The sequence below is a fragment of the Heliconius melpomene genome, chromosome 21 (genome assembly GCF_056956725.1).
Source record: "Heliconius melpomene rosina isolate 202511_hmr_F chromosome 21, ASM5695672v1, whole genome shotgun sequence".
NCBI classification, from domain to species: domain Eukaryota; kingdom Metazoa; phylum Arthropoda; class Insecta; order Lepidoptera; family Nymphalidae; genus Heliconius; species Heliconius melpomene.
This window is the reverse complement of record NC_140409.1, coordinates 9,508,738-9,533,764: the sequence shown is the minus strand read 5'-3', so window position 1 is coordinate 9,533,764 and position 25,027 is coordinate 9,508,738. Positions and strand designations below refer to the sequence as shown.

The 25,027-nt window shown below is 31.1% G+C and overlaps 1 protein-coding gene across 9 annotated transcripts in view; it reads left to right on the top strand.

Moving 5' to 3' along the window:
* The window catches only part of LOC146527195 (eukaryotic translation initiation factor 4 gamma 3-like), a 34,040-nt gene continuing 9,013 nt past the window's right edge, over positions 1 to 25,027 (top strand). The window contains exons 1-24 of one of the 9 annotated variants that reach the window (XM_085206402.1): positions 6 to 548; positions 4,711 to 4,760; positions 5,295 to 5,449; positions 6,577 to 6,689; positions 10,061 to 10,192; positions 11,466 to 11,489; positions 11,603 to 11,664; positions 12,573 to 12,734; positions 13,708 to 13,773; positions 13,921 to 14,003; positions 14,994 to 15,822; positions 19,008 to 19,400; positions 19,481 to 19,783; positions 20,751 to 20,881; positions 20,969 to 21,116; positions 21,217 to 21,380; positions 21,469 to 21,672; positions 21,752 to 21,892; positions 21,972 to 22,056; positions 23,172 to 23,521; positions 23,611 to 23,787; positions 23,920 to 24,079; positions 24,320 to 24,397; positions 24,717 to 24,999. In XM_085206402.1, coding sequence (XP_085062528.1) covers positions 493 to 548; positions 4,711 to 4,760; positions 5,295 to 5,449; positions 6,577 to 6,689; positions 10,061 to 10,192; positions 11,466 to 11,489; positions 11,603 to 11,664; positions 12,573 to 12,734; positions 13,708 to 13,773; positions 13,921 to 14,003; positions 14,994 to 15,822; positions 19,008 to 19,400; positions 19,481 to 19,783; positions 20,751 to 20,881; positions 20,969 to 21,116; positions 21,217 to 21,380; positions 21,469 to 21,672; positions 21,752 to 21,892; positions 21,972 to 22,056; positions 23,172 to 23,521; positions 23,611 to 23,787; positions 23,920 to 24,079; positions 24,320 to 24,397; positions 24,717 to 24,999 — 4,349 coding nt within the window. In that variant the 5' untranslated portion in view covers positions 6 to 492. Of the gene's footprint in view, positions 549 to 3,089; positions 3,943 to 4,700; positions 4,761 to 5,294; positions 5,450 to 6,576; positions 6,690 to 10,060; positions 10,193 to 11,465; positions 11,490 to 11,602; positions 11,665 to 12,572; positions 12,735 to 13,707; positions 13,774 to 13,920; positions 14,004 to 14,993; positions 15,823 to 19,007; positions 19,401 to 19,480; positions 19,784 to 20,750; positions 20,882 to 20,968; positions 21,117 to 21,216; positions 21,381 to 21,468; positions 21,673 to 21,751; positions 21,893 to 21,971; positions 22,057 to 23,171; positions 23,522 to 23,610; positions 23,788 to 23,919; positions 24,080 to 24,319; positions 24,398 to 24,716; positions 25,000 to 25,027 lie in introns of those variants that run through there. The other 8 variants (XM_085206398.1, XM_085206396.1, XM_085206403.1 and 5 more) reach the window with 8 other exon arrangements.

Here is a 25,027-nt window from a genome sequence, read left to right as displayed (position 1 = left end):
GTGACGTGAATAGTAGACGTGAACGATCGAATGACAGTTTTAAATATTTAAAAAATATATTCTAATATTATTGTTGCAAATATAATATTTTTACACTTTTTAATATTATTTAATAGTAACAATTCAACAGCAATATTTACAAAATTAAGTGTTAAATAGTAATAATATCGCGATAACAGTGACAAATCAGTTTGTTTATTGGTTAACATCCGCCATTTTGTACTGTCGTTTGTTTAGTGACTGGCTCTCTTTCCTAGTGATGCTATACATTTCTTCTGCAAACATATATTGTGACTTTGCATGTGGTGTACAATGTTTTTGCTAGAAACGTTGTGTTAAACACAAATGGGGTTTAAATTGATCTCGTGCTAGTTGTCAAATTGACATCGGTTTGACTCTACATATTGCCGGATGTGTCCTACAATCGGTTAGGGCTATTTAACGTGCCACCTCGAGTGGTATACGTGTTGCGAGACCTATGCTGCCGAGAATATGAGTGGTAACGGCAATCAGGTGCCACTGGCGCCAAGTCAGCGAGGCCCCGGACCGTATCCTTTTAAGATTTGGTTTATAAAAACATTATTTACGTAATATAAGTCTATTCAGCATCTCGTCATGCCGCATTTGCGAAAGTATTGGATTTACAGATATTATGTTTTCTGGTTTTGAATATTCTTTTTAGATATAAAAAAATCTGAAATTCAAATTACTTTCTTTTGCACCCACATTTATGAATTAACAAAGTTTTGCCAACTTTTTTGTGTAAATTTATATATAATGTTGCATTCAATAGTTAAATAACTTGTGTTTATGTTTTGTAGTTAATACAACACCCTTTCGTTCTTTGTTGTAAGATATTTCTTCTGTATGTGTATAAGTTTTACATATTTTTTGTGCTAATATTAATCTAGACTATATTTACAAAATTGAGAAATGATTGATTTAACTAACTGTAGTAAGTCTACAGTTAGTTAAATCAATCTACTATTATATATTTAATTTAGACCCTTACCCCCAGTTCTAGGTGCATCTTTTAATTGCCTTAGCGAAGAATTATAATTAAATCTGCGAAAATTACATTTCATTATTGATTAATATTTATAAAGACTATAATTCTAAATGTGTGTAAACATGTCATGACTATAAGAAAAAATAAAAAGAAGAAAAAATTAATCGAAACCAGCATCGGCATCACTAAAAGATATCCATATATTTAAAGGGTTATTTTGGCTAAATTATTTTTTTAATAATTCTTCTTACTAAGTATTTTAATACAGATTCAGTTTAAAGTTTAAAATAATTAAGAAGATAATCCACAACAGGGCCTTTTATTAGGTAAGTAATGTTATGCCTATTTATTTTTGGTGTTAGTGCTATTTTTTTCTTTATGGAATTAAACTTCTTCCTTATCAAATTTTACTGATGTAATGAACTAGAAATATTTTCAAGTGAGTATTGGGGGGCTGGCTTCCAATGGTTTAATGTTAATGTGGCATGATACTTGAATAATTTATGAACTCGTTGTGTATTTATTTGTACAGTTAATTAGTATTAAAATTCATTCAAGAAAAAAAATGTATAGGAATTGCCATATTTTCTTGACTTTATTTAGCTTTAACTTGTCTTTTTGTGTAAGGGTTTAAATTTTTTTTGTTAGTTAATAATTTGATGTGGACACCATACTATTCTGGGATAGACATGGACTATACCCCCACATTTTTAAACACATACATAATAAATTAAAAGCATAAAATCTTTTTTAGAAAAAGCTTTTATTTGCACTCTAAAAAGGAGAAATAGAGTTTTATTTTTAAATTTAAACTATCAACTGATAACCTCACTATACACAATTTATATGATCATCAAAGCTTGTCGCACGATTTACTTGTATAAATAAACTAGGACGACAGTACTACCTTGCGTATTGCGTACTGTACAAAAAGCACAAACAACTTCAATAGTGCTACAATATATTGCATTTAAAGTGATGCCACATAATTTTTCTAATTATTCTCGGCAAGCCCTTTCATTTGATACCATTATTGCGGAAGAGCATAAATAATAACTATTCCGCCATCTTAGATGTTCCGCCATATTGGATTTAGAATAATGTCACGTTATTTTAGTTACTCTTAACGAGCCCTTCCATTTGACATCAATATTGTAGAAGTAGACTAAAAATAACTATTCGGCTATCTTGGATGGCCCGCCATATTGGCTTTAGAATGATGTCACATTATTTTGCGAGTTACTCTCGACGAGCCCTTTCATTTGATATCCATATTGTAGAAGTACATTAAAAATAAATGCAATTGGCCATTCACCATCTTGGATGATCCGCCATATTAGATTTAGAGTGACGTCACACATTTTATCATGCATTGTCATCCAAACTAATAGTGGATACACAATTTCAGCTCAATCAGTTGAAGATATCTACTTTAAAATTGAGCTCAAAGATTTCACCTGAACTAACATACATACATTGCAAGTTAAATAAAAGTTTTTAATATAATTCTATTATTTATTATTTTACATAAACTATTTGATTATTTGAAAAAAATGTTTTGTAACCATAACAAATTCTTTCTACCCTTAAGACTAAGCAAAGTTTATGTTCAATGTGAATTAATGTCCATTAATATGATTACTGATTATAAAATATATATTTTTTGAATAATTTAATTTCATTTTCAATAGCAAAATATTTTCATTTATCATCGAATTTCTTGTTATATTTAATATTTGTATATTAAGGTAACTGTATATTGTAATATGAAAACCCTAAATACACTAACATAACATTTATATAGCCTAAAATGGAATTAAAAATCTATCAAATTCCATTATGAAAACTGTACTATATTGTATTTCAATGTCACAATGGACGCAAGGAAATTCCTTGTTTTTTTAAGATATACGCTCTTAGGGGTGGTTGTCGTCCGCCGACGAACTAACCACGCCATACAACTGTAGTGAGCGGGCTGCGACATACGTTTGTCTCTTTCTCTCAATTTCAACCCCTCCTTCCCTTACACATAAAACGAAATGGAATGTTCAGCGGACTCTACATCGAATAGACTATTTTCCAATTTGTAATTTTAAATTAGTTTTAGTATATAGTACAATAAAATAAGCAACCGAATAGTGCAGTAGCATAAATGAGTGATAATCAATCGTTCAAACGTGAAAGTGACGTGGTTGCTATATTTTTGCAGCGTTAGCACGGGGCGATGTAGCGCGCGGCTCCTTATCGATTTTCTCTATGCTGCATTAAATGACTACTTATATCGTGAATGCGGACCGCAAATATTTTAGCAGTATGCCTTACGTTTACGCGTTTTATGATAGGAACCACCGTTTAGAATAGTATTTTTTATATTTTGCGGTGCTTATTTACCGCTCGTCGCATCGCTAGTTACATGCAATATATAAATGTTAACATGAAGCAATAAATATTTATATTTTTTAACAATTATAAAATATTATGTAGAGTTAAACTTATGCCGTTGGTTGTGTCTCCATTGTTCTGGGAATGGTTAAACATTTGGCTAATACAATTTCTGAAGAGTGTATACCATGAAATTATGATGGTGGCCCTAAGAGGTGGTAATGGTTCACTGGGCGCTGCAACGCACGGATGTGGTATTAATGGCGGGCGACAGAATTCACTTGATTTGACGCACCGTTTACAAACATCGCTAGGCATGCAGCATGGTAACGCGGTGCAAGCGGTGGGCCACCACGCTAACCACGTCAACCACACCAGTCACGTGAATCACGTTAGCCAAGGGAATCAAATCAACGTCCCGTCATTGGGCAGCGTGTCACTGTTGATGCAACAGCAAAGTCCCGCTAACCTGAAGCACGAACAGAATACACGTTACTCTAATTCTAATTGTATGCTGCCCTCGCATCACTACAGATTATTGTCGCAAACGAGTGAGTATCAATAAATTGATTTTGGATATGTAGCGAAACTGGTTGGATAAACATTTTTAATAAAAGACGTACCTTCACTTACTTGTATGTTCTGTTCTGTTCTTTGTTAATAACGTTCTGGATAGTTCATGTCAATATTTAAATATATTTATGAATTGCAGTTCTTAAATTTAACTACCAGATGTCGAGCTTTTCTTGTTGTGTTTATATTTTCTTATTAGCACCCTTAGGGGTGAATTCTAAAAAATCACGAAACACGTGTTCAATGAAATATTTTTAAGAGTCTGTATTTAAATTTTTATTAAAAACGGTGGCAATTTAAAGATTTTTCCATACAAACTTTCAACTCCTTATTTGTATCCTTGGGGGGTGAATTCTAAAAAACCATGAAACATTTTTAAAAGTCTGATTTTCAAATTTTTATAACAATCGGTGCTAATATAATAAATTTTGCACACAAACTTTCAACACCTATTTCACCCCTTTAGAGTTAAAATTTTTCAAAATCCCTTCTTAGTGATTGTGGATTTTACGTTTCTACCATCAGCGGTTACGGCTGTGCGTGCGTCTTGCCTCAGTCAGTGAGGACAAGTCCTTTTATACATATATATAGATATAAGATAAAAAAACTGGCAATACTTTGTTATTTTATTTATAATATATTCTATATTGCTAATATATTATTTTTAGCGATATCAATGAATTAACCATTTTATTATAAACACATATTGTCATTATTATCCCGCTGATTTTCTTAGCGATCGTCAGATATCCTCGAGCATCCACGCCACACAGTGAGTTGAATTGGCATCACATAGGTGAAGTATATTTTTATTGTTTTTTTTTTTTATTTTATTTTTAGATATAATTTAAATTAAAAACAGTGGACCACACGAATCTTATAAACACTTCAATCAATTATAAAACAAGCTTAATATGTAAGCTTCAATGTAGCGTAGCGTTATATGCGTTACCTGCTTCCTCCTCACTTTTAAGTCAGTAAAAGTTTATTTTATAAATTTAATTCTCATACCAATGTTGTGTTATTTTATAGTTTATTATGTATTTTAAAATGACTTCGAATTTAGCTTAACAATTTTGTGTAGTTTCAGTAGTCAAGTTTTAAATCGATTGACTAATTGAAGAGTTAGACCACTTTCACACTAACTGCTCTATCGCAAACCATATCATATAAGGCATACATGTCTTTAACTGTTATATACTAGTTAGTTCTGATTGCAAACACAAGTGTGTTTTATCAATAATTAACTTATATTATAATCGTTATCCCTGGCCCACTTGACCAAACCAATATGAACACTTGTTTTACGATTTTTTTTTGTATTTTTCAGGGCCAGAATGTTATCATCCATCAGGGGCCGCAGGCGGCGCCTACATGTCAGCCGCGAGCGGTGCACAAGGGTCTGCCCAAAGTATGCGGGCGCAACCCGCGCCGCAGCCTTCGGCGCCATCCGCGCCGCAACAAGATATTTCAAAAACAACAATGGTAAATATACTATGGTATATTTATAACAAATCTATAAAATAATATCTTTTAGTTTTAAGTTTATAAAGTATATATCTTTAAATAACTGTTAATCTAGATAAGAACTTCAAGCACTTATTTAAAACGATAAGTGCAATGTGTAAGATAAGCATTTTATACATACATATTATGTGTATGTATTTATAGTGAACATCGTATCTAGTATATACTAAGCTAATATTATATTACATGTTTTCTTAAATATTAAAAAAAATCAGCTTCATGCACACACACAGCAGGGTAGAAGACACTCCCATCTCCACTTTCTGCCGAATTTTGGAGGCATTGCGTGTTGAGAGGCAGAACTCAACGCCGAGCTTTGCCTCGACACCAGAGTGAAGAAATGGAAATATAAACGTAAAACGTAAATAAATATTTCACTTCCTCGAGTGGGGATCGAACCCACAACCGTTTATAAAAGTCATCCATATATTTTTATGTTAGTCAATAATAAGAAATATTGGATTTATTAATTAATATTTTAGGAAACGTAATTTGGTGACCATTTATCCATTTTGGTAAACGTTTCGGATTTTATTGGTAGTAAAATAGGTATATTTTTGGGTGACGTTTAAACATAGGCCTTTTTAAAATATAACCTATATATTAGACCTTATAGAAGGTGGATATTAATAATTGACAAAATTTATCTTACGAATAGACTAAACTAAATACACAATTAGTACTTTTTCATATTTCTTGGATATTTTTTTATTGTGTATTAATATAAAAACGAATGCGCGAAAAATATGTCAAACAAAGTAATATTGATCCTAAGTTTTGTTTTGTATCACTTACAATTAAGAGTATAATAAAGCTGTAACCTGACAACTTCGTTCATATTAACTTCTTAAGATAAGCACAGTAGGTCAGTCACGTCACTGCCCTCCTCTTAATCTCAGTTAAATAAATCAACTATGTCTTTTTTTACGGTATATTAATTATCTATATCTATAATATTTTATTATTGAAGAATGATTCAACATACATTTATTCATCTAAAGAACATTAATATAACAACAAAATAATATTATTACAATGGAGTCTTTACATTTACTTTTAGTAAAATAATAAGTAACTTATTCCAGGCGGGTCAAAGCTACGTGTCACAACAAAACCAAGCGCCGCCGTCGCGTCCACAATATCAAAATTTCCAGTACAGAGCATCGCAACACGGCAACAGACCTAGCACTCACCCGAGGTATTTAATTATATATATATACCTTACCTATATACCTTATATTTCATTATATATTTTTTAAGCTTGACGTCGTGTTTTGCAACCTGGTGTTTTAACACTGATTGGTGATTGTCTTAACACTACCTCATGCACCACTCAATTTTCAAGAGTAATATTCTGTCAAAAAAAGATTTAATTACATGTTTAGTGGTGACCAAAACTGCCGACTACTTCATAAAATGGTCGATCTTGTTTGATCAAATCGTGGTGCTTAACTCACGTCCGGGGGTAAATACTTTTACAGCGCCCCCCAGATCAACACCATATAAGTCCTTATGTAAAATTAGGGGCGCGACCGCGGCTTCGCCTTCTTGAACTACACGATTATTCATTTCATAAACAGAATGACTTCTAATGTTTTTTTTCTACATTATCGTAATTTCTATAAGGATTTTTGATTGTTTTGAATTAAAAAATATGACCAATGTTGATACTTGATATTTATCCATACCTATATTATAAATTCGAAAGTAACTCTGTCTGTCTGTCTGTCTGTCTGTATTTTACGCAATCAGGCCTAAACCGCTAATTTAATTGTGATAAAATACTCATACAGAGATACTTGAGGGTTTCGGGATGAACATAGGATACTTTTTTTTCTCATATTTGTAATATTTTCGATATATACCAATATATTAAAATAATTAATTTGACATGCAATTTATTCCGCCATGTTAATAATAATCGTCGCTACGCGTTGCTAAGCAACGGCTTGCAAAGTTTGTTGTTTTAAGAAAACGTCACCCAAAACGAGCTTGCTTAATGCATACATGGCGCGCGCCGATATAGATTTGTACACATTAACAAAAATTATATCATTTCTATAATTTGATATTCATCCTTAAAATAATTATAATAGTCACTTTTAGCATTTCATCTTGATGGAAATTATAGTTTACTGTACAACATTCTAATAAATAATTAAGATGTCACTGATTCGGATTGACCTAGCCTACGAGTGGTATAGTATGACCGACGCGAACTGCACCGGGCAGATGACTTTGATGATTTTGTAAATTTTTATATATTTTCGAATTACTATTATTTTTGATGTAATTATTTGCTGCTTATAATTAATTTATCTCAGTTCGGTTATCTATACCGATGTTATACACTTAAAATATCGTAATTTTAATCATTTGGGATTTTATTTAATATTGTTCGCAAAAATTAATAATTATTTAATATAGAAAAATGTTTAGTACGCGCGCACGGCAAACTTTAGGTATTTTTTCTAATATTAAGAATTTCCTTTACTTACTTTTACTTCTTTTGTTTGTTCATTTCGGTTACTCAGATATTTTTTCTAATAATAAATCTCCACTTATTATTATTTTTTAACTTATTTTAATTATTTAGGCTTATATTTTCGCGGGCGTAGCCGCGTCCGGGCCCACTAGTCTATATATAAATTGAGCATTGATATGTAAAGCTAATTATTTATTATACTGTTAGCGAACTCGTATGAAAGAGGGTAGAAATAAGTGAGAAAAAACTATAAAAGAATTGTGTTAATGAGAGGATGCAAGAGCGTCCATCAAAGATCGGACTTATTTTTCAGGGGCGAGGTAAAGTCTTTAATAATACACCTATCATTATAGAATAGACCTGAAGTGTTACCGCCTTCACCGCGTGGAGGTACACCTGTCTTATGTTATTTTAAATTATATATTAGGTCAGAATAATAACCTCATTTCATTTAACAATGACCACGCAGAACAACTATTCCGAAGCCATTATATTCATATCTCTTAAGGTTTAGCTGGGTTGTTAGGGTTCCATATCTGGTCCAGATCTTCATTTTTATTATATGGACAGAAAATGCTTGTTATGCTATTATATCTCTATATATATCTCTTAGATCTCTTAGAGATTAGATTTAGATGAAAATGAAATGTTATATTGTTTGTTAATGAAATATTAGTGACCCGGCGAACCTCACGGCTTTGGCCGCTTGAGCTTTATAATTTTTTAACTAATATGAATTACTTTCGAGTTGTAATAACATCATTATTTTAAAAACAATATCTGTACATTGAAAACTATAGTTACAGCCAATTCAATATCCAGTTTTACCATTCTTATTTATGAAACGGTTTAAATAAAACAGACACAAAATATTAAGGTAAGTTTAAAAATTTAAATAAATGTTCCGAATACGATATTCGATCATTTTACAATATGACAAAACTTCAATGACCAAATGAAACGGTGACAAGAATCAGCTGGTTATTTCATGAAATAATGTTAAGAAAGTTTGGTCTCCTTACACGGCTAGTGAAACGATGTTTAGGAAACCAACGTTGCAAAAGTCTTGCAAAAGCAGGAAAGTGAAAATAAATTAAATATTTCGCCAAGTGGGAATCGAACCCGTAACCATCATGCTTACTTACAGTCGGACAATGACAATGAAAATCTTAGTACCTAATATTTATAGTGAATATCGTATATAAAAAATATTATATTAACTTGTAATACGGGTGAAAGTGTCAGCGAACCATTTACGGAAACAGTATATATTTCAAAAAATATTTCAAACCTATAATATACTTAAAGAAATTAATCAAGATACCTCAACAGTTTAGAGGTATTTAGGTTTATCCATAGCTGTATTTCGTGTGACGTAATTACGCATAGATACCAATACACACACATAAACACTTACTACTACAAAAATACTAATAAAGGTTAAACAACTTTGAACTTTATCGCCAATATCTACGACTTGATTTCGGGATGACGCGTGTGCGGCGGCGTTAGATAGGTTTATGTGTGCGTGCGTCGTCTTTATCAATGGCGTTTCATTTTCGTTCATACAATGACAAATAAAATTTTACTACCTAATAGAAGTAATAATCTGTTTCAAAAGAAATTATATTATTTATGGATTTATTGATTTTTAAAAATATGCACAGAAGTTTATTTTACATTTTACATATCCGTTTTAAATGAAATAGTTTTTAATGTTTTTTTTTTTAAATAAACATTTGCTTTGAACCAAAAAATATCGCCTTAAATTATATGTACTTCAACAACCACACAAAGTGCTTATTAAGATTTATAATTAATAATACACGTAGTATCAATATAATATCATAAATTATTAATAATTAATATTCTCTTTGGAACCGTATTTGGAAACCGTCTAAGCGCTCTGACTTTTAAACTTTTAAAGCTTCACGCTGCATCTTGAGTAAGCAGAGGTAACTTAGTGTAAAAAAAACCACTCCGTTCTCCACGCACCAATCAACCCACAATTATCACGCTGAGCCGCTGCGTCACGACGGCCTCGCTTAATATTTAGTTATATAGTGTTTTCAACTTTCTTACAGACAACAACAGCCATACATGGGTGGTGCGGGCGCAACAGCAGCGGGTCCGGTTATGTATCACCCCACACTAGTCTTCCAGCACCCTATGGGCATCCCACAGACTTACCAGCAGCCCAGATCTAGTACACCTGGGTAAATTATTATTTGTACATATTATTAAAATTAAAATTTTTAAATTAGGTATGTAAAATGTAAATAGAGTAAAACAGATTTCATTCACTACATTGTGATATAATTTTCTTCTTTACATCATCTGCCTCTGTTTAATGATTTTAATATTCATAATATATGTATATATATATGTGTATATGTATATATATATATATATATATATATATATAAGAACTATTTTTTCATTTTAATCATAAAAGTGCATACAAATTTGAAATTTTGTTTTACCAATTTTACGAAAAACAAAAAAATCATCAAAAGCACTTGCTTTGATATTTTTTTTGTTTTTCGTACAGTTAAACTTAATTCAGAAAAATATATATTTTTTTCAATTAAGTTTAATTATTGAAATATTACCATATTTTGATAAGGTAATGTGACATCACATATATTTACAATTTCATACCTGTTGAAGAGCCTGTATTATTAGACTCAATATATTTAAAACATTACATTACATTAAAACAGCAGTTCCGAAATTATGTATGTACAATATATCTTAAAAGGTGATGTGGTGATTTCAATAACATATAAAATTTTATAAATCAATAACATTTTTTCTTAATATATATTCCATGTATGCGTGTAGTAGTTTCAGTTTATTAATGTACTATACTATGTAACACACATAGTATAGTACAATTCAAAATTTATCTAAATAGTAAAAAAAAGGCCAAAAATATTTAAATTCATATATTCTGTTGCTATTTCGATATAAAAACAGAGAAATATGCGTGTGTGTTGTGTTTGTGTCTGTTTTGTTATACTGAATATAAACATACATAATGGTTCAATACAGATAGTATTTAGGTAAAAAAAACTATAACTATGAATCATATTTTATTAGAAAACATATAAAAATTTGAACAAAGCAATAGTAGTTTTTGTAATGCAGAAGGCATACATACATCTTATACAATTGTCACAAATTATTTTAGTATTTCTGTAGGGAGATTTTTATAAATATTTGCTATTCAAAGATAATTTATTGCTTAGAATTATGATTTGGTGAGACAGAACTCTGTTAAATATTTATATTTTTTTAATTGTTATTCCACATTTAGGAAAGAATATAAATCAATTGTGCTTCATACTTGCATTCAGATTTTAATTCTGACAAACTAGTGTTGTTGCAAGGGCGAGCTAGTCATTATAATAACCTAGCGATTAATGTTTAAATTCCTACTGTATTGTAATATTCTTTTACACGCTTACATTTTGGTGCTGCCAACAGGAAATCACAATTTATGGACCACGGGTGACACAATTTACTCTTGCACTACTTAATATTTCATTTTTAAATGCTAACTATACAATAAGATGTATACAAATTTTATCAAAATATAATTAAAAATATTTTCTTTAATGCAGGTTTTATCCATATATGGCGCCGTATATTGGTTACACCACTCCTACAGGTCACACCTCACCCTGTAAGTAGTAGTAATATTTTATACATATATAAAGCGTTGCATAGTGCCTGTGGGGCTATGACCCACATATAATCCCAATATTTTACAGTTAATGATTATTTAATCACAGTTTTATAAGCCTTGGTACTAATATTGTGTGATTTAAATATATTTTAGACAAATATAAGATATATTTATATATACCATTATGATCCAGGCATTACATTGATGATAACATTTTTTTTTTTAGAAAAGGATTGATAATTGAATAACAGAATTATTTCTCATATTAAATAATAAACTATACTTAGCAAGTAAATATATCTGTTTGTCTTACAATATTTTTGATTGTGGATGTGTGTTGTCTGCTCTTGCAATTGAAGTATTTTTTTAATTTCCTGCTTTGGTTTAACATAGTTGTAAGCCCAATTTAAGTTACAGAAAAAATAACACTGTTAAAGTTAATGATTTCGGAAATGTTGAAAAAAGATCTTTATTGTTGTTACAGACCGCGTCTAGTGTTTGGTTAATATATATAAAAAAAAACTACGTTCTCGTATCGAGTTTTTTCAATTTATGTGGGAAACAGCGAAAATCTTTCACAATTTTTGTACAAATAAACCAGAATGTGCTTGCCAAATGACAGTTATTAGTTAAGTTCGGTTATACTACTACAATAAAATAATCACAGTATTAATTAATTCGTAAATTTTTATAACATATTTTTTTTAAGATTTACTTAATTTCAAATTATGGAATGTTTATAATACATCTCACAATTTTTAAATAAATGTGACAAAATTATAATAGATATTTTAATTTTAAATAGAAAACTATGTTACATTTTTAATTTTAATGGTAGGTGGTTAAACTTCGTTTTTATTTATGACAATGCATTGGAAACTCTTACGGTACGTTTCGCCCAACAGATTACTACCCGTCGAACGGTCAGCAAATAGGCGGTGGCAGTGTGGGGGGCACCGGCCGCGGCAGTTCGGGGGCGCTGGTACCGCAACAGCCCGCCGCGCCGGCCGCCCCCAACGCCCTGCCGCACCAGCCGCAACAGTCACACTTACATCCACCTATAGCTGGTAAGCTATCATATGTTAATAACCTCACGTTAATTTATCTTTTAAGGAAAAAAGGAAGCCTTATAAGATCACTTTGTTGTCCGTCTGTCTGTCTCCCTGTCTGTCAAGAGCTTTTATCCCAGGAAGGCTTGGAGATATAGAGCTGGAATTCAAATCTACGGCCCCTTGAATACCTGAATCTAAATTATATTTCTGCATTTACTTAAAAAAGATATGGCCGTTTATATGGCAAATAACGCGTATTTCGTCACTATGAAGGGAATCAAGATTAATAAGGTACTACCTATTAATCTAGAACTATGATATTTGGCAGCTAGCATCTACGGTAGTACTAGTTCAGGGAAAAATCTGAAAACTATACACATTATATGTGGTTAAATCTTTAGTATAATAGCTTTAAAAGAGGGTATTAAAGCCGCTAGTTGAAGTGAAGTATCAAATGAAAGGTATTGGTGTGAATATTTTTTTTACTCTTCCCCGTCTGTCACAATTAATTACAAATTAATAACAGCCACCCTTCCCCCCATCTAAGAATATGAGGTGTGTGAAAATATGTAAATATTTTGCAATTTTTCATCTAGAAATTATTAAATGCAAAAATGTGTTAATATTGTATTTTAAAATGTATTTAGGTTCCCATCCTACAACTTATCACACAATGTCTCACACTTCATCGATCCTGTACGTAACTACATTTATGGATGGACGACCTCTAAGAGAAATTGAGAAATGTTGTAGTCCATTTAAACATGCTTATATCAGCTTCAAATGTATTTATAGATCAATATTTAATTTCGCATTGTTATTTGCTCGTGTTCGAATCCGATTATAACACAATATTTACATAGTAACTTGATGTCTGTATCAGAACGACCAGAGCGACATAATACTTTTAATTGTTTTTTAGCTTTTTAAATTATTTAACAAAGTTTTTTTTAAATAACACTACTAACATTTTTTTATTTATTTTCAGGTATAAGACAAACTCCCCCTCCAAAACGTACTTCCCACAGATTAGCTATTATTAATCCTTTAACTAGTAAGTAAATAAAATTCAAATTTGAAATATAAAAAAATATAAAAAAAGTAATGTATTATCACATTACTTTTTTTTATATTGTAAAAATAAACATCATCATCATATATTTAGTAAATCTAAAACAAAAATTGGTTTTGTTTGTTTCAGAACAAGATATATTCTCGGAAATTAATTCTAGTGATAGTCAAAATATTAGTGGTGAATCTAGTGAACGACAGACACCTCAACCGGTATGTATAATAATAATAAAGCCTTTTATTTTCAACTTAAAAAACAAATTTAGTTAGTAAAAAATTGTTAGCAACACAAATACTTTAAAGCTAATTGGGTAGTAAAGCTAGTTTTATTATTGTTTTGCATTATTTTGGGTGTAGGCCTCCTCCAGCTTGTCCCATTCTTTCTTTTTTCCTGCCTTGAGCAGCCAGACCTTGCCTGCAATATCTACAATGTCATCTCTCCATCTCCTGTATGGCCCAACAGGATTTCTTTTGCCAGTAGGATCTTTTCACCTAGTTGCCCGGAGCGTCCGTCGATCGTCTTTATATCGAGCCACTTGTCCTTCCCATTTCCACTTTAGCTTAAGAGCCATGGTAAGTGCGGCCTAAGCATATTGAGAGCTGTTGTTCCCTTCTGACCACAGGGTCAGAGGGGAACAATACATTGTTTAAAGTTTCGTAATTTGTGATCATAGCGGGATTATTGGTCATTATAAAGTCTATTTCGTTCCTTGTAGCTTGATCAGGTGATATCCACGTCCTTTTTTTATTTGGTCTTTTCTTGAAGAAAGTATTCATTATCTTTAGATTATAATCTATTAGTTTTACTCCTCGTTCATTGCGTTCCCCGTAGCCGTAATGGCCCATGACAAGGTTCTTCTTTCTTTGGGTGTCCTATTTTTTCAATAATAAGTTGCAAAAGTGCTACTCTCTCAGAGATTCCTATAAAATTTTTGATCAGTTTTTTTACTTTCTTTTTAATGAAGAATCCCACACACCGTAGCAGATGTAGTTTTCATATTCCTCAATATTGCAGAAGATTGGGCTGTAATATTGAGCAACTGGTTGAGCACATTTATTTTAAAACAAAATATATAGTTTTAAAATAAATGTGCACATAACAATGCAAATATTTTGAATAAAACAGTGTTTCTAGATTTAAATATTTTCTGTACTTACTTAGTTATTTATATTATAATTTTTATATAAATATATTTTGTCCAGGAACCAGTAAGTAGTGCCGTTGAGGAGTTTACGAGAAGAGTAAGCGAAGTTGCCAATCAACCATCTGCGAGTGAAAGTGCTAAACTGAACTTTGTTTCTAAGAATGTAGAAGTGCCTGCTACGACTGCATGCTCCAACAATCAACCTCATTCAAATGCAATAAGTACTATTAATAATAATATAGTAAAGTCTGAAATATTAAATGATAACGAAAGTAAAAATTTAGGAAGTGAAATAATAGAATCCAACGAAACGCCGGTAGTGTCTGCTATATCGGACAGTCCTATTGTAGTGCCTAAAATGCCTATCAATGTTAAGCAAATTCAGAAAAATATGGATCTAATACAGCCTTTAGCCGTAGATAATAAGAATTTACAAAATAATAAGCAACCAAAACAAAACAAAAACAAACCAGTTGTGCCTCAAGACGAAATAGAAAAGCAATCAGATAATTCGAATTCTATAGTTCCTCAAACAGTACACATTGAAGCGAGTGTCACGCCAGAATCGATACAATCTTCTGCGACACTGGCGTCGCCCCTTACTGTATCGATGTGTTCGTCTACACTCACGTCCATAGGTCATAACCAGTCCGAGTCCACCCCTGCCAACTCAACCTCTGTTAACTCCCCCGCGCCTTCTCCCGCTCCCGCTCCTGCCCCCGATCCCGCCTCCGCTCCCGCCTCTGCCCCAACAACGACCCCCGCGCCACAGCCCCAGCGTATAAGGGAACCTAGAGACAGAATGAGATCAGAAGATAAGGAAAAAGTAATTACCAAAGCAAACTCAACGGAGAACGTGCCTCAACCTAATGGACCAACATCATTTGGTGAGTACATTATTTTCTCTACTGCACATAATACAACAAAAGACATTATGAAATTTAATAAAAAAAATCAATTTTAAAAATATACATCAAGGCAAAGCTAGTTGTGGATACAAGGAGCGTTAGGATGTGTATGGACCAGGTACAGAGCATTGGGGAAATCTATAGGGATGGAAGCACCCAGTGAGTCGCGACTTTCTCAGGGAGCGAGTTGTCTGTCGGGCTGAGTAGATTCCGTTTTAAACTTCGTTGAGCGCGTATGTCGCATCCGGTGGACATCTATGTGATCTAGCTCTAGACTGATGACTGTCACCAGGTTTGGGCTGATTTGTGCATTTGGAAGAGGTTTTTATTAATTATTTCCCAATTTTTTTTCGTTTTATTGGAAAAAAGGTAATATTAGCTGTTGAATAAATAGTCTACCTTCTTTATTAAATAATTCCATTGAACTACAGGCCTATATGACCAGCCTCTTGATGAAACAGTTAGACAAATGTCTTGAACCTACATTTATTACCTGGCCTGATTATTTAAATTTAGAAATAATGACAAAAGTGAATGAGTAATATTTTTTTGATAGTAAATAACGCTTGTGAGGTGGCCGTTAATAGCCACGATTTGCGTGTTTCACTCATTAATGCGGTTATTATCGTACAATTTTTTTTCTTGTATAACTTTGGGAAAATCTCAAAAGGATAAAGACTATTGGTTAGGTATGTTTAAAACTATTGAATCTGTGTGTGATTACTACCACACATTTTTTGTATTATTATTAGACAATCATATTACATTATATGTTTTAACTAGCGGACCCGGACGCGGCTACGCCTGCTTGAAATATAAGAATATAATTTCTATAGAAATATAATTTCAATCTAGATGAAATGCTAAAAGTGACTATTATATTTATTTTCATAAGGATGAATATCAAAATGACGCGGTGACGAACGCGGTCGCGTAGCGACGACGGTTGTTATTAACATGGCAGAATAAATTGCATGTCAAATTAGAAAGTATTTTAATTTATTAGTACATATGTGTAATGCAATGTTATATAGCCTATAGCACTTCTGCAGAATGCAGCTTTCATACAAAACAAAAACAAAGTAAATCGATCCAGTAGATCCAGAGATCTTAGCGTTCAAACAAACAAACAAACAAACAAACTCTTCCGCTTTATTATATTAGTATAGATTGTATAGTAATAATGAATGTCTGTTTTATATAATAATTTATATTTAAAAATATAAAATTGATTCACTAATGTCTGTGATGAATGCCTCTTGTAAAAGACGGGCCACACCACCACAACAAACTGATAAAAATATCACTTCACTGTAATAGAGGTTTTATGATTTATCTAAGCGGTTCCGAGTGAATTTCAACTTGTACATTTTTTTTATACTCAGTTTAATATTCATTATTTGAAACACGCTCGTACTTAAGCATCAAGTAATGTATTTTTTTAAATACTATGAAGTTATTAATTTAACCTAAAAATAATGTAATCAATTTTAATTTTCAGTTCAGTTCTTTATTTGTTTCTTTATTATCTTTATATAATTTGAATTTTTACTATATTCTGCGATACTTCAAAATTTTTTCAACATAACTACTTACGGCAACACTGATAAATCCATAGATAAACTGTATGGATACTCGTCTACATTAATTTTAATATCAAAACAGTACATAAAAAATAAAATGCTAATATACACATAATTATATATTAAAGAATTTATACTATATTTCTATTTTATATATAACTATATTTCTATTCTATATATTTTTCTTTTTTGAACCTAAAATTGTCGTAGTATGAAAAGTTAAAAATATGGTCTATGTATGAGAATCGTAAACAGAATAAATGTAGAATATTATATCTTGTAAAGTAATATTTTTTATTTATTTCACAGCTAGTTAAACTGTAAATTAAAATATGTACGAATTAATTGAAATTACATTAAAAAAATATAGTCGATTCGGTACTTGCGCACAACACTAGTTGCATTATGTCGCCTGTCCGCATGGAACGATCCAACATGGCGGCTTTTACTTCACAGTCACTCTGAGCATGGCTGCGGTTTAAATAGTTTTTCTTTACCTTTTTTACAACTTAATGAACTTTTAGGATTTTTAGATTAATTTTTATGTAAGTTTTTAAAAATAAGTAAAGTGACTATCACTTTCACAATCACAGTGAAACAAGTGCTAAAATTCATTCTAGATCCTTAAGTGACCTTTTGAATAGACTTTCTTTTACCATATTGCTGCGTCGACGTAACTATCTGGGACTTTCGGAGTTTCGTTCTAAATTTACGGATTTGCAACCTGTGATATAATCAAGCTATAAGTGCCACATATTTTTTATTTAGTGTAATAATCGCAGGTACAGTGTAGATAGAACTCCCACGTGGAAATACCTCACGTCTCTATTTATAGATTTCGATCTTGGTTCATAAAAAGTTATAGGTGACATTAAAAATGTAGAAAAAGTCATAATATATATCAAGATCCGTAATAATTAGCATGTTATAAATCTTTTGCTATTAATATCGCTGCACTTTGCGTTCGATACTGTGAGTTTATAGATGGAACAGCCATTTTGCATATTATAATAATTTCATATAATGCACTTAAATACGTAATAAATTTAGTTACCTAATTAATTAAATAGAGTTTAAATCAATATCTTTATAAGTAGCCTTTTTTGTTGATAACGTTTCTACCTCCGAAATATGTAAATTTCGATCTCATACTATGAAACTTGTACAAATGTATTTGTATGAATACATTATAATTGCTGGTGACAGTGATACTTACAATATGTATTTAGAACAGTGCATTATGTGTTATAACTGCTGTTTTCTCAAGTTTATCAATAAATAGTAAATTTAAGCAAGAACATAAAAAGTGAAAGTGAATGCTTAACCATAAATAAAAAAATATATTTTAGTCACATTGTTACTAAGTTTGATTTTATCTCTCATACTGATATTTATTTAAAGAGTTTACATAATTTACTAATTGCTTTTTTAAGATATTACAGTTTGTTTACACATAAGAATATAATTAATTATAGTTATTACAAATTTAGTTTAATGCCAATTACTTCTTTGTACTAATTAATAATTATTAATACTAATGATTTGAAAGGAATAAATTATAATGGGAGTTTATTTTTACAGAGATTAGTTCAGTTGATAGTTTACTGGACACTATCAATCCTTCAACTAGTCAAGTAATTAAAAATATTGGTGTAGAAATAAAAGAATCAAAGCAATTGTCAGAAAAACTTGAGACTGAATTACCCAATTCAGTCTCAGTTGACAAGGAACCTGAGGTTGTGATAAACAGAGAGCCAACATTCCCTGTCAAAACTGCCCCCACTGCCACTGAACTTTTATCAGCTAGCATCGAAAAGGTTGCTAAAGAGCAATCTGTAAGTGAATTATCAATAAAAAAAGAAGAATCAAGTGCAATTCAAGCTCAAGCTAAACTTACTCAAAGCATAGCCAGTGTAGCAAGAAACCACCCTGAATCTAAGATGAAAGATATTAATCTTAATAATAAGACATCAGGTTTGTAAGCAAAGTTAATTCATTATAATCTAGTAGTTTATCTTTAGCAAAAATATTATAATTTTAAAATTTATTTTCAGCTCCAGATACTGCCAATGGAAACCCCACTGAAGTAACTAAGGTTGAGACTGTTAAAGATGAAGTTACTAAAAACGAAAAAGCAATAAAAAATACAAAAAATAATAATAAGAAATCAAACAAAATGTCCAACAATGAACTGAACTTAAACAAAACTGAATCATATGAAAACGGTAAAGATGAGACTGATAAAATAAATAAGGAACAAGAAAATAGCCTTTCTCAAGATGAAGACCCTTCAGAAAAAGAAAAACCTACTGCATCTTCAACTTCTGCGTTTGTCCCCAAGTACAAATATTCAAATGGTTTGTATATTATTTTACTAATAGTAAGGTGCTTGCAGCTTCCCGAGCGTGAACTACCCTATTATATATTTACTAGTGAGCCTGTGCGGGGCTACACCCCCTTGAAATAGAAATATTAATAAAGGAATTGAAAACTAAAGATTCAGTCAATTCAGTAAAACAGTTGTATAAAATAACTGTTACAGCAATCGAAACTAAATACTTTAAATTGTTATAACTTTTTATTTATGAACTGATTGTAATAAAATAAACCCTATATGTTTTCGGAAGCTTTCCAGAATTGAATAGTGAAAACCGCATCTAAATCGGTTAGGTCGATTCGGAGATTAGCGGTAACAGACAGACAAGCAGACAAAAATTATAAAATTAATGATTTGGGTTCTATTAGGTTAATAAAGGTTCCCAATAACATTTTTTTTTAAATATCTTCCAAGTACAGACACCGACCCTCTTATGATTTTATTATAGATTTATATCTAAATTACTTTTGTGATTTCATAACAATATAATTTCAAACACTATATCTATATTGAAAACTAAAGTTTTTCCAAAACAGCCAATTTAATAAGAAAATGTAGCAATTTTGTTGCACTACATACTTTATATTAATATAACTTTTTTATTTATGAACCAATTAAAATAAAATATACTAAATGTTAAGGAAAGTCTGCCAAAAAACAATAGTGAAAACCACTCCTGGGATTAGCATACACAAAGACAGAAAATTTAAACTTTTTCTTTTTTTCTGTCTTTTACATTGCCACTAATAATAAATTTTCTTGCATATCTTCTATAGTACAGTGATTTATTACAATTTCATTATATGAAGATTTTATTTATATTGTTTTGTTTAAAAGAAGCATTCAATGGATTTTTGCACATAAACCTAACCTGGGTTGCAAACTCATCCCTTGCCATGCCACCCTCAGTGTATTTATAGATTGCTAATTAGTGTTTATTCCTACAGATCAATGGTCCCCAGTGAATAAGTCTGGCAAGAAATATTATGATATTGGACTGTTAATGCAAATTAAAGATGATCCTCTTTCTAAGGATAAACCAAATGCAGCATTACTGGAAATCTGCAATGTTATCAAGGTTTTTGAATTACTTTTTGGCTAGCTGAGCCATTTTGTATTCTTTACTCAAGTGCAATTGTAATAACTTTTATTTCTTTGCCCTCAGTCACCTGTTCAAGAAACAATGACATTCAGCTCTTTTTCACGTCCCATGAATGATTCTCTTTTCCCTACTTTCTTGAAGAATTCTGGATCTATCAGAAGTAACATACCAAGGGAGCCCAACAAAAAGGAAGGCAGAATTATGACTCCAGGTCAGAAATATTCAGCAGAATATAAAAAAAATATCAATAATTTAATTTTTATGTAACATAATACTCTTTAGAAATATTATTAACAATTATTTTCAATCAGGTAAAGGCAGTGTGAAATTGACTTCGTCCAACAGTTCTCACAAGAATGTTATACATGTATCCTTATCTCTGAGAGAAGATGTGAAATTAAACCAAACAAAAGATGCTTGGAGGCCAGCTCGTTTTAAAAAGGATAATCTTACTGAAGAAGAATTTAAAACACAGGTGAATATTGGCAAAGATCAAATGAAAATATTGAATATTCATATTTAAGGATTACTCTAAAATATATTAATCCAATTTTATTTTTCAGGATTTATACAAACAATTCCGTGGTATACTAAATAAGTTGACACCTCAAAAATTCGATACATTATTAGATAAAGTAAAATCATTGGATATCAATACTCAAAGTCGGTTAGAGGGTGTCATTGATTTAGTTTTTGAAAAAGCTATAGATGAGCCAAACTTTTCTGAAGCCTATGCTGCTATGTGCAGTAAACTTTCAATGTTAAAGGTACTAAATTAAACACATTTTAAAAAAGAAAAGTAAAATAATCTTTAAATATTTATTGTTACAAAAAACATTTTTATAGGTACCAGCAGACAACGCTCCTGACCAATGTGTCAATTTTCGAATGTTAATTATTAGCAGATGTCAGAAACAATTTGTTACGAATAAGGTTGATGAGCAAGTTTTAAAATTAGAAAAAGATATAAATGAATGTACAGATCCTGTAAGTAAACTAACTAAATACTTTACTGTACTGTAGTTTTTACTAAATAATAAATAATAAGTGGCATATATATTTTTAGACTAAGAAGAAAGAGCTTCATCTTATGCTTGAAGAAGAAAATAGGCGTGTCAGAATGAGATCTGTTGGAAATGTCAGATTTATAGGTAAATAAATATGTTTTTGATATTTTAAATATTCGTGTCGTACAATATTGGCAATGCGATTTCACAGAACCCATGAAATAAAATAAAAATTGCTCTTTGAACCTGCATATATGTATTGGAGGCGGTCAATAAATGTGAAAATGCACCTTGCGAACTACATGCACACATTTGCAGCATGCATGACCTTGTGTTTTAAACAGGACTTGTTTTGTGCGAAGGAATATTATGCTGATACTGCATATATTATATCCTTATTTATATTTACATCTTTATTTGCTTTGCCATCATAAATTATTTTATTCCCATATTTTATTATTTGCTATCCTAATGTTATATATCTCCTATACTTTTCAACAAGAATCCGCATTAATCATAATAGCAAAATTTTTTGGACTGCAATTGTCTTGTGTTTTTTTTTGTATAATAAATATTCAGTGTTAAACTTTTCGCCGCTTTTCTCATATGAGAGACTATTCTTCTAGAGAGAGTCTTAGTCAAAAATATTAGTCTTAACTTGTAAGTTTTCCAGTTAAAAAAATACTCTTTAAGTTGATTTGTTTATATATAATCATTTCCAATAATAATTGAAACTGGCTGATCTGACTTTTTTATTTATTTAGCTGTGTCCCATTACAGTAAACATAGAAAGTATTTATATTATGATACCTTGTATATTTTCTTGTGTATATTATTGAAATTTACTGTAAAGACTGTTGTTGTAGACCAGCTATTTTTACGAGTTGGTCCATGCATCTTTTTTTTTTTGCCGTTCTTTTTGCTTTTTTCTGCAGTTTTTTCTATTTTTATAATATTGTCAAGAATACTACAAAACTTTGAAATTTTTAAAATGGTTTGAATTAATATTACATAATAAAAAAATATTATTAAAACAATTGTTACGTATATAAATTTTCTTTGCAACATGAAATTCTGAATTTTAATGTTAAAATAACATTTTTTCAAGTAATCATGTCTTCTGTCTTCAGTGTATTTGTAAAAAAAAGTATAGTTTCAAGCGAATTTCGAAAGTTGTTTTACAAACTACTGTTATTTGCGAAAAACAAAATGATCTGTCAAAATTATGCAAGAAATAAATTTTGTATAATTACTTTCAGGTGAGCTGTATAAATTAAAGATGCTGACATCGAAAATTATGGTGTACTGTATGACATACTTAATAGATAAGCTAGAAGAAGAAAAATTGGAATGTCTATGCAAATTGCTTACTACTATTGGCGAGCAGGTTGAAAGTGAAGTGAAAGAGCAACTTGAAAATGTGTTTAAGAAAATGCAAGAGATTGTGGACCGCAAATCAAACAAAATCAGTAGCAGAGTTCGTTTCATGATCCAAGATGTCATTGAACTCAAGAAAAGAAAATGGGTGGCCAAAAATGTTGTAGATTCCCAACCTAAAATGATGGACCAGATTCAAAAAGAAGCTGAACAACAGCAAAGACATATTGAGGTAATATTTGTTATATATTACACAATTGATATGTTTCAAAGGTTTGGTTAATAATTTTTGCTAAACTTTCTTTTATTAAATGTACATAGTTGATGAATGCGTCGCCAATGGGCGGCGGTGGAGGTTTCCGACGTGAGGACAGTGGTCGCGGCAAGCGTGGAGGTGAGAGACGCCAGGGTTCAAACTCCTTTATGGACAACCAGTGGAAGACCTCGCGCAGTAACTATGTTGTTGACACTTCGAAATTAAAGGCTGTCACACAGAAGGTAGTAATTGTATATTTATATAATTTTGTAATTGTGTAATTGTAATTTGTGAAGTCTGGAAATATGAATGTTAAATGTAAAATATTTTCAATAAGCTCATATGTTACATAAAATGAATCTTTTTAATTCCAGAGTCTTAGTAACATAAAATTGGCCCCAACAAACTTTGCCTGGAATCAAGGCTCAGGGACAAAGACTCCAGCTCAAATAAGCAGCAACTCAATGATTAGTATTTCCAAAAATATGTATAGTGTGCTTGAAAATGTCCAAGCTGATCCTACATCTCTCAGAGGTAGGTTTAATTAGTACTTTGATAATATTGCATACAATAGGTCTCAATGTAATCTTTGGCTTAGTTAGTTTTATAATTCATTTGGTGTTATAGTTATTTTATATATACTTCATTTATTTATGTCATTACTAAATTGTCTTAAATTAGTAAGTAGATTTTAGTATAAAAATATATTTTGTGTATGTATTACTATGTTAGTGTATCAGTATTGGTAATGCTCATAACTTAATTCAATTTTAGCAAACAAGGATATTACACCAAGCAACCAACATTCAAAGTCGATTGAGAGATCGACATTCAATTCCAGAGGTGATTTCAGTGAGTGATATAATTATTATTGGCTTAAAACTAAATGTATATGTCTCATTATGATCTTTTTGCATACAGCAAGTTTGCCGCAGTACATTCCTTTGTTAGACATTCCTTTGTCCTTTTTGAATATGGAGAGTGTGTAAAACAAAGTTATAGTCACTTTTTGCTATATTGGATAATATGCATTACTGAATATAAATGTTAATTTTACAGTTCATAATTGCCAAATTCCAAAAAAAAACACTTATCTTCTCTAAAGTAGTTTATATGAAGTATCCGTTACATAGCAGATATATTAAAATATATATATTAATTAATTGCACAGACAGTGGCAGTGGAAGTCGCTCAGGGTCTATGGGACAGACGCGCTCCAATTCAAGTAGCAGAGGTTCAAATGCTACCCCGGCACCTGCCCCCGAACCAGTGCCCTCTGCACTTGTGGCTCAAGAGCCCCTCCCTGAGGCCAAGAAGAGGTCTATCAAAACTATCATCATGGACATTATTGTTGATCCCAATGATGAAGAACTGATTACGGAAATTAAACAAACCTTCCCTGCTCAGTATCATGCAGCGGTGGTCACTGAAGTACTTAATATTGCCCTTGAAAAGTAAGTTTTTAGCTACTACATGATAAAC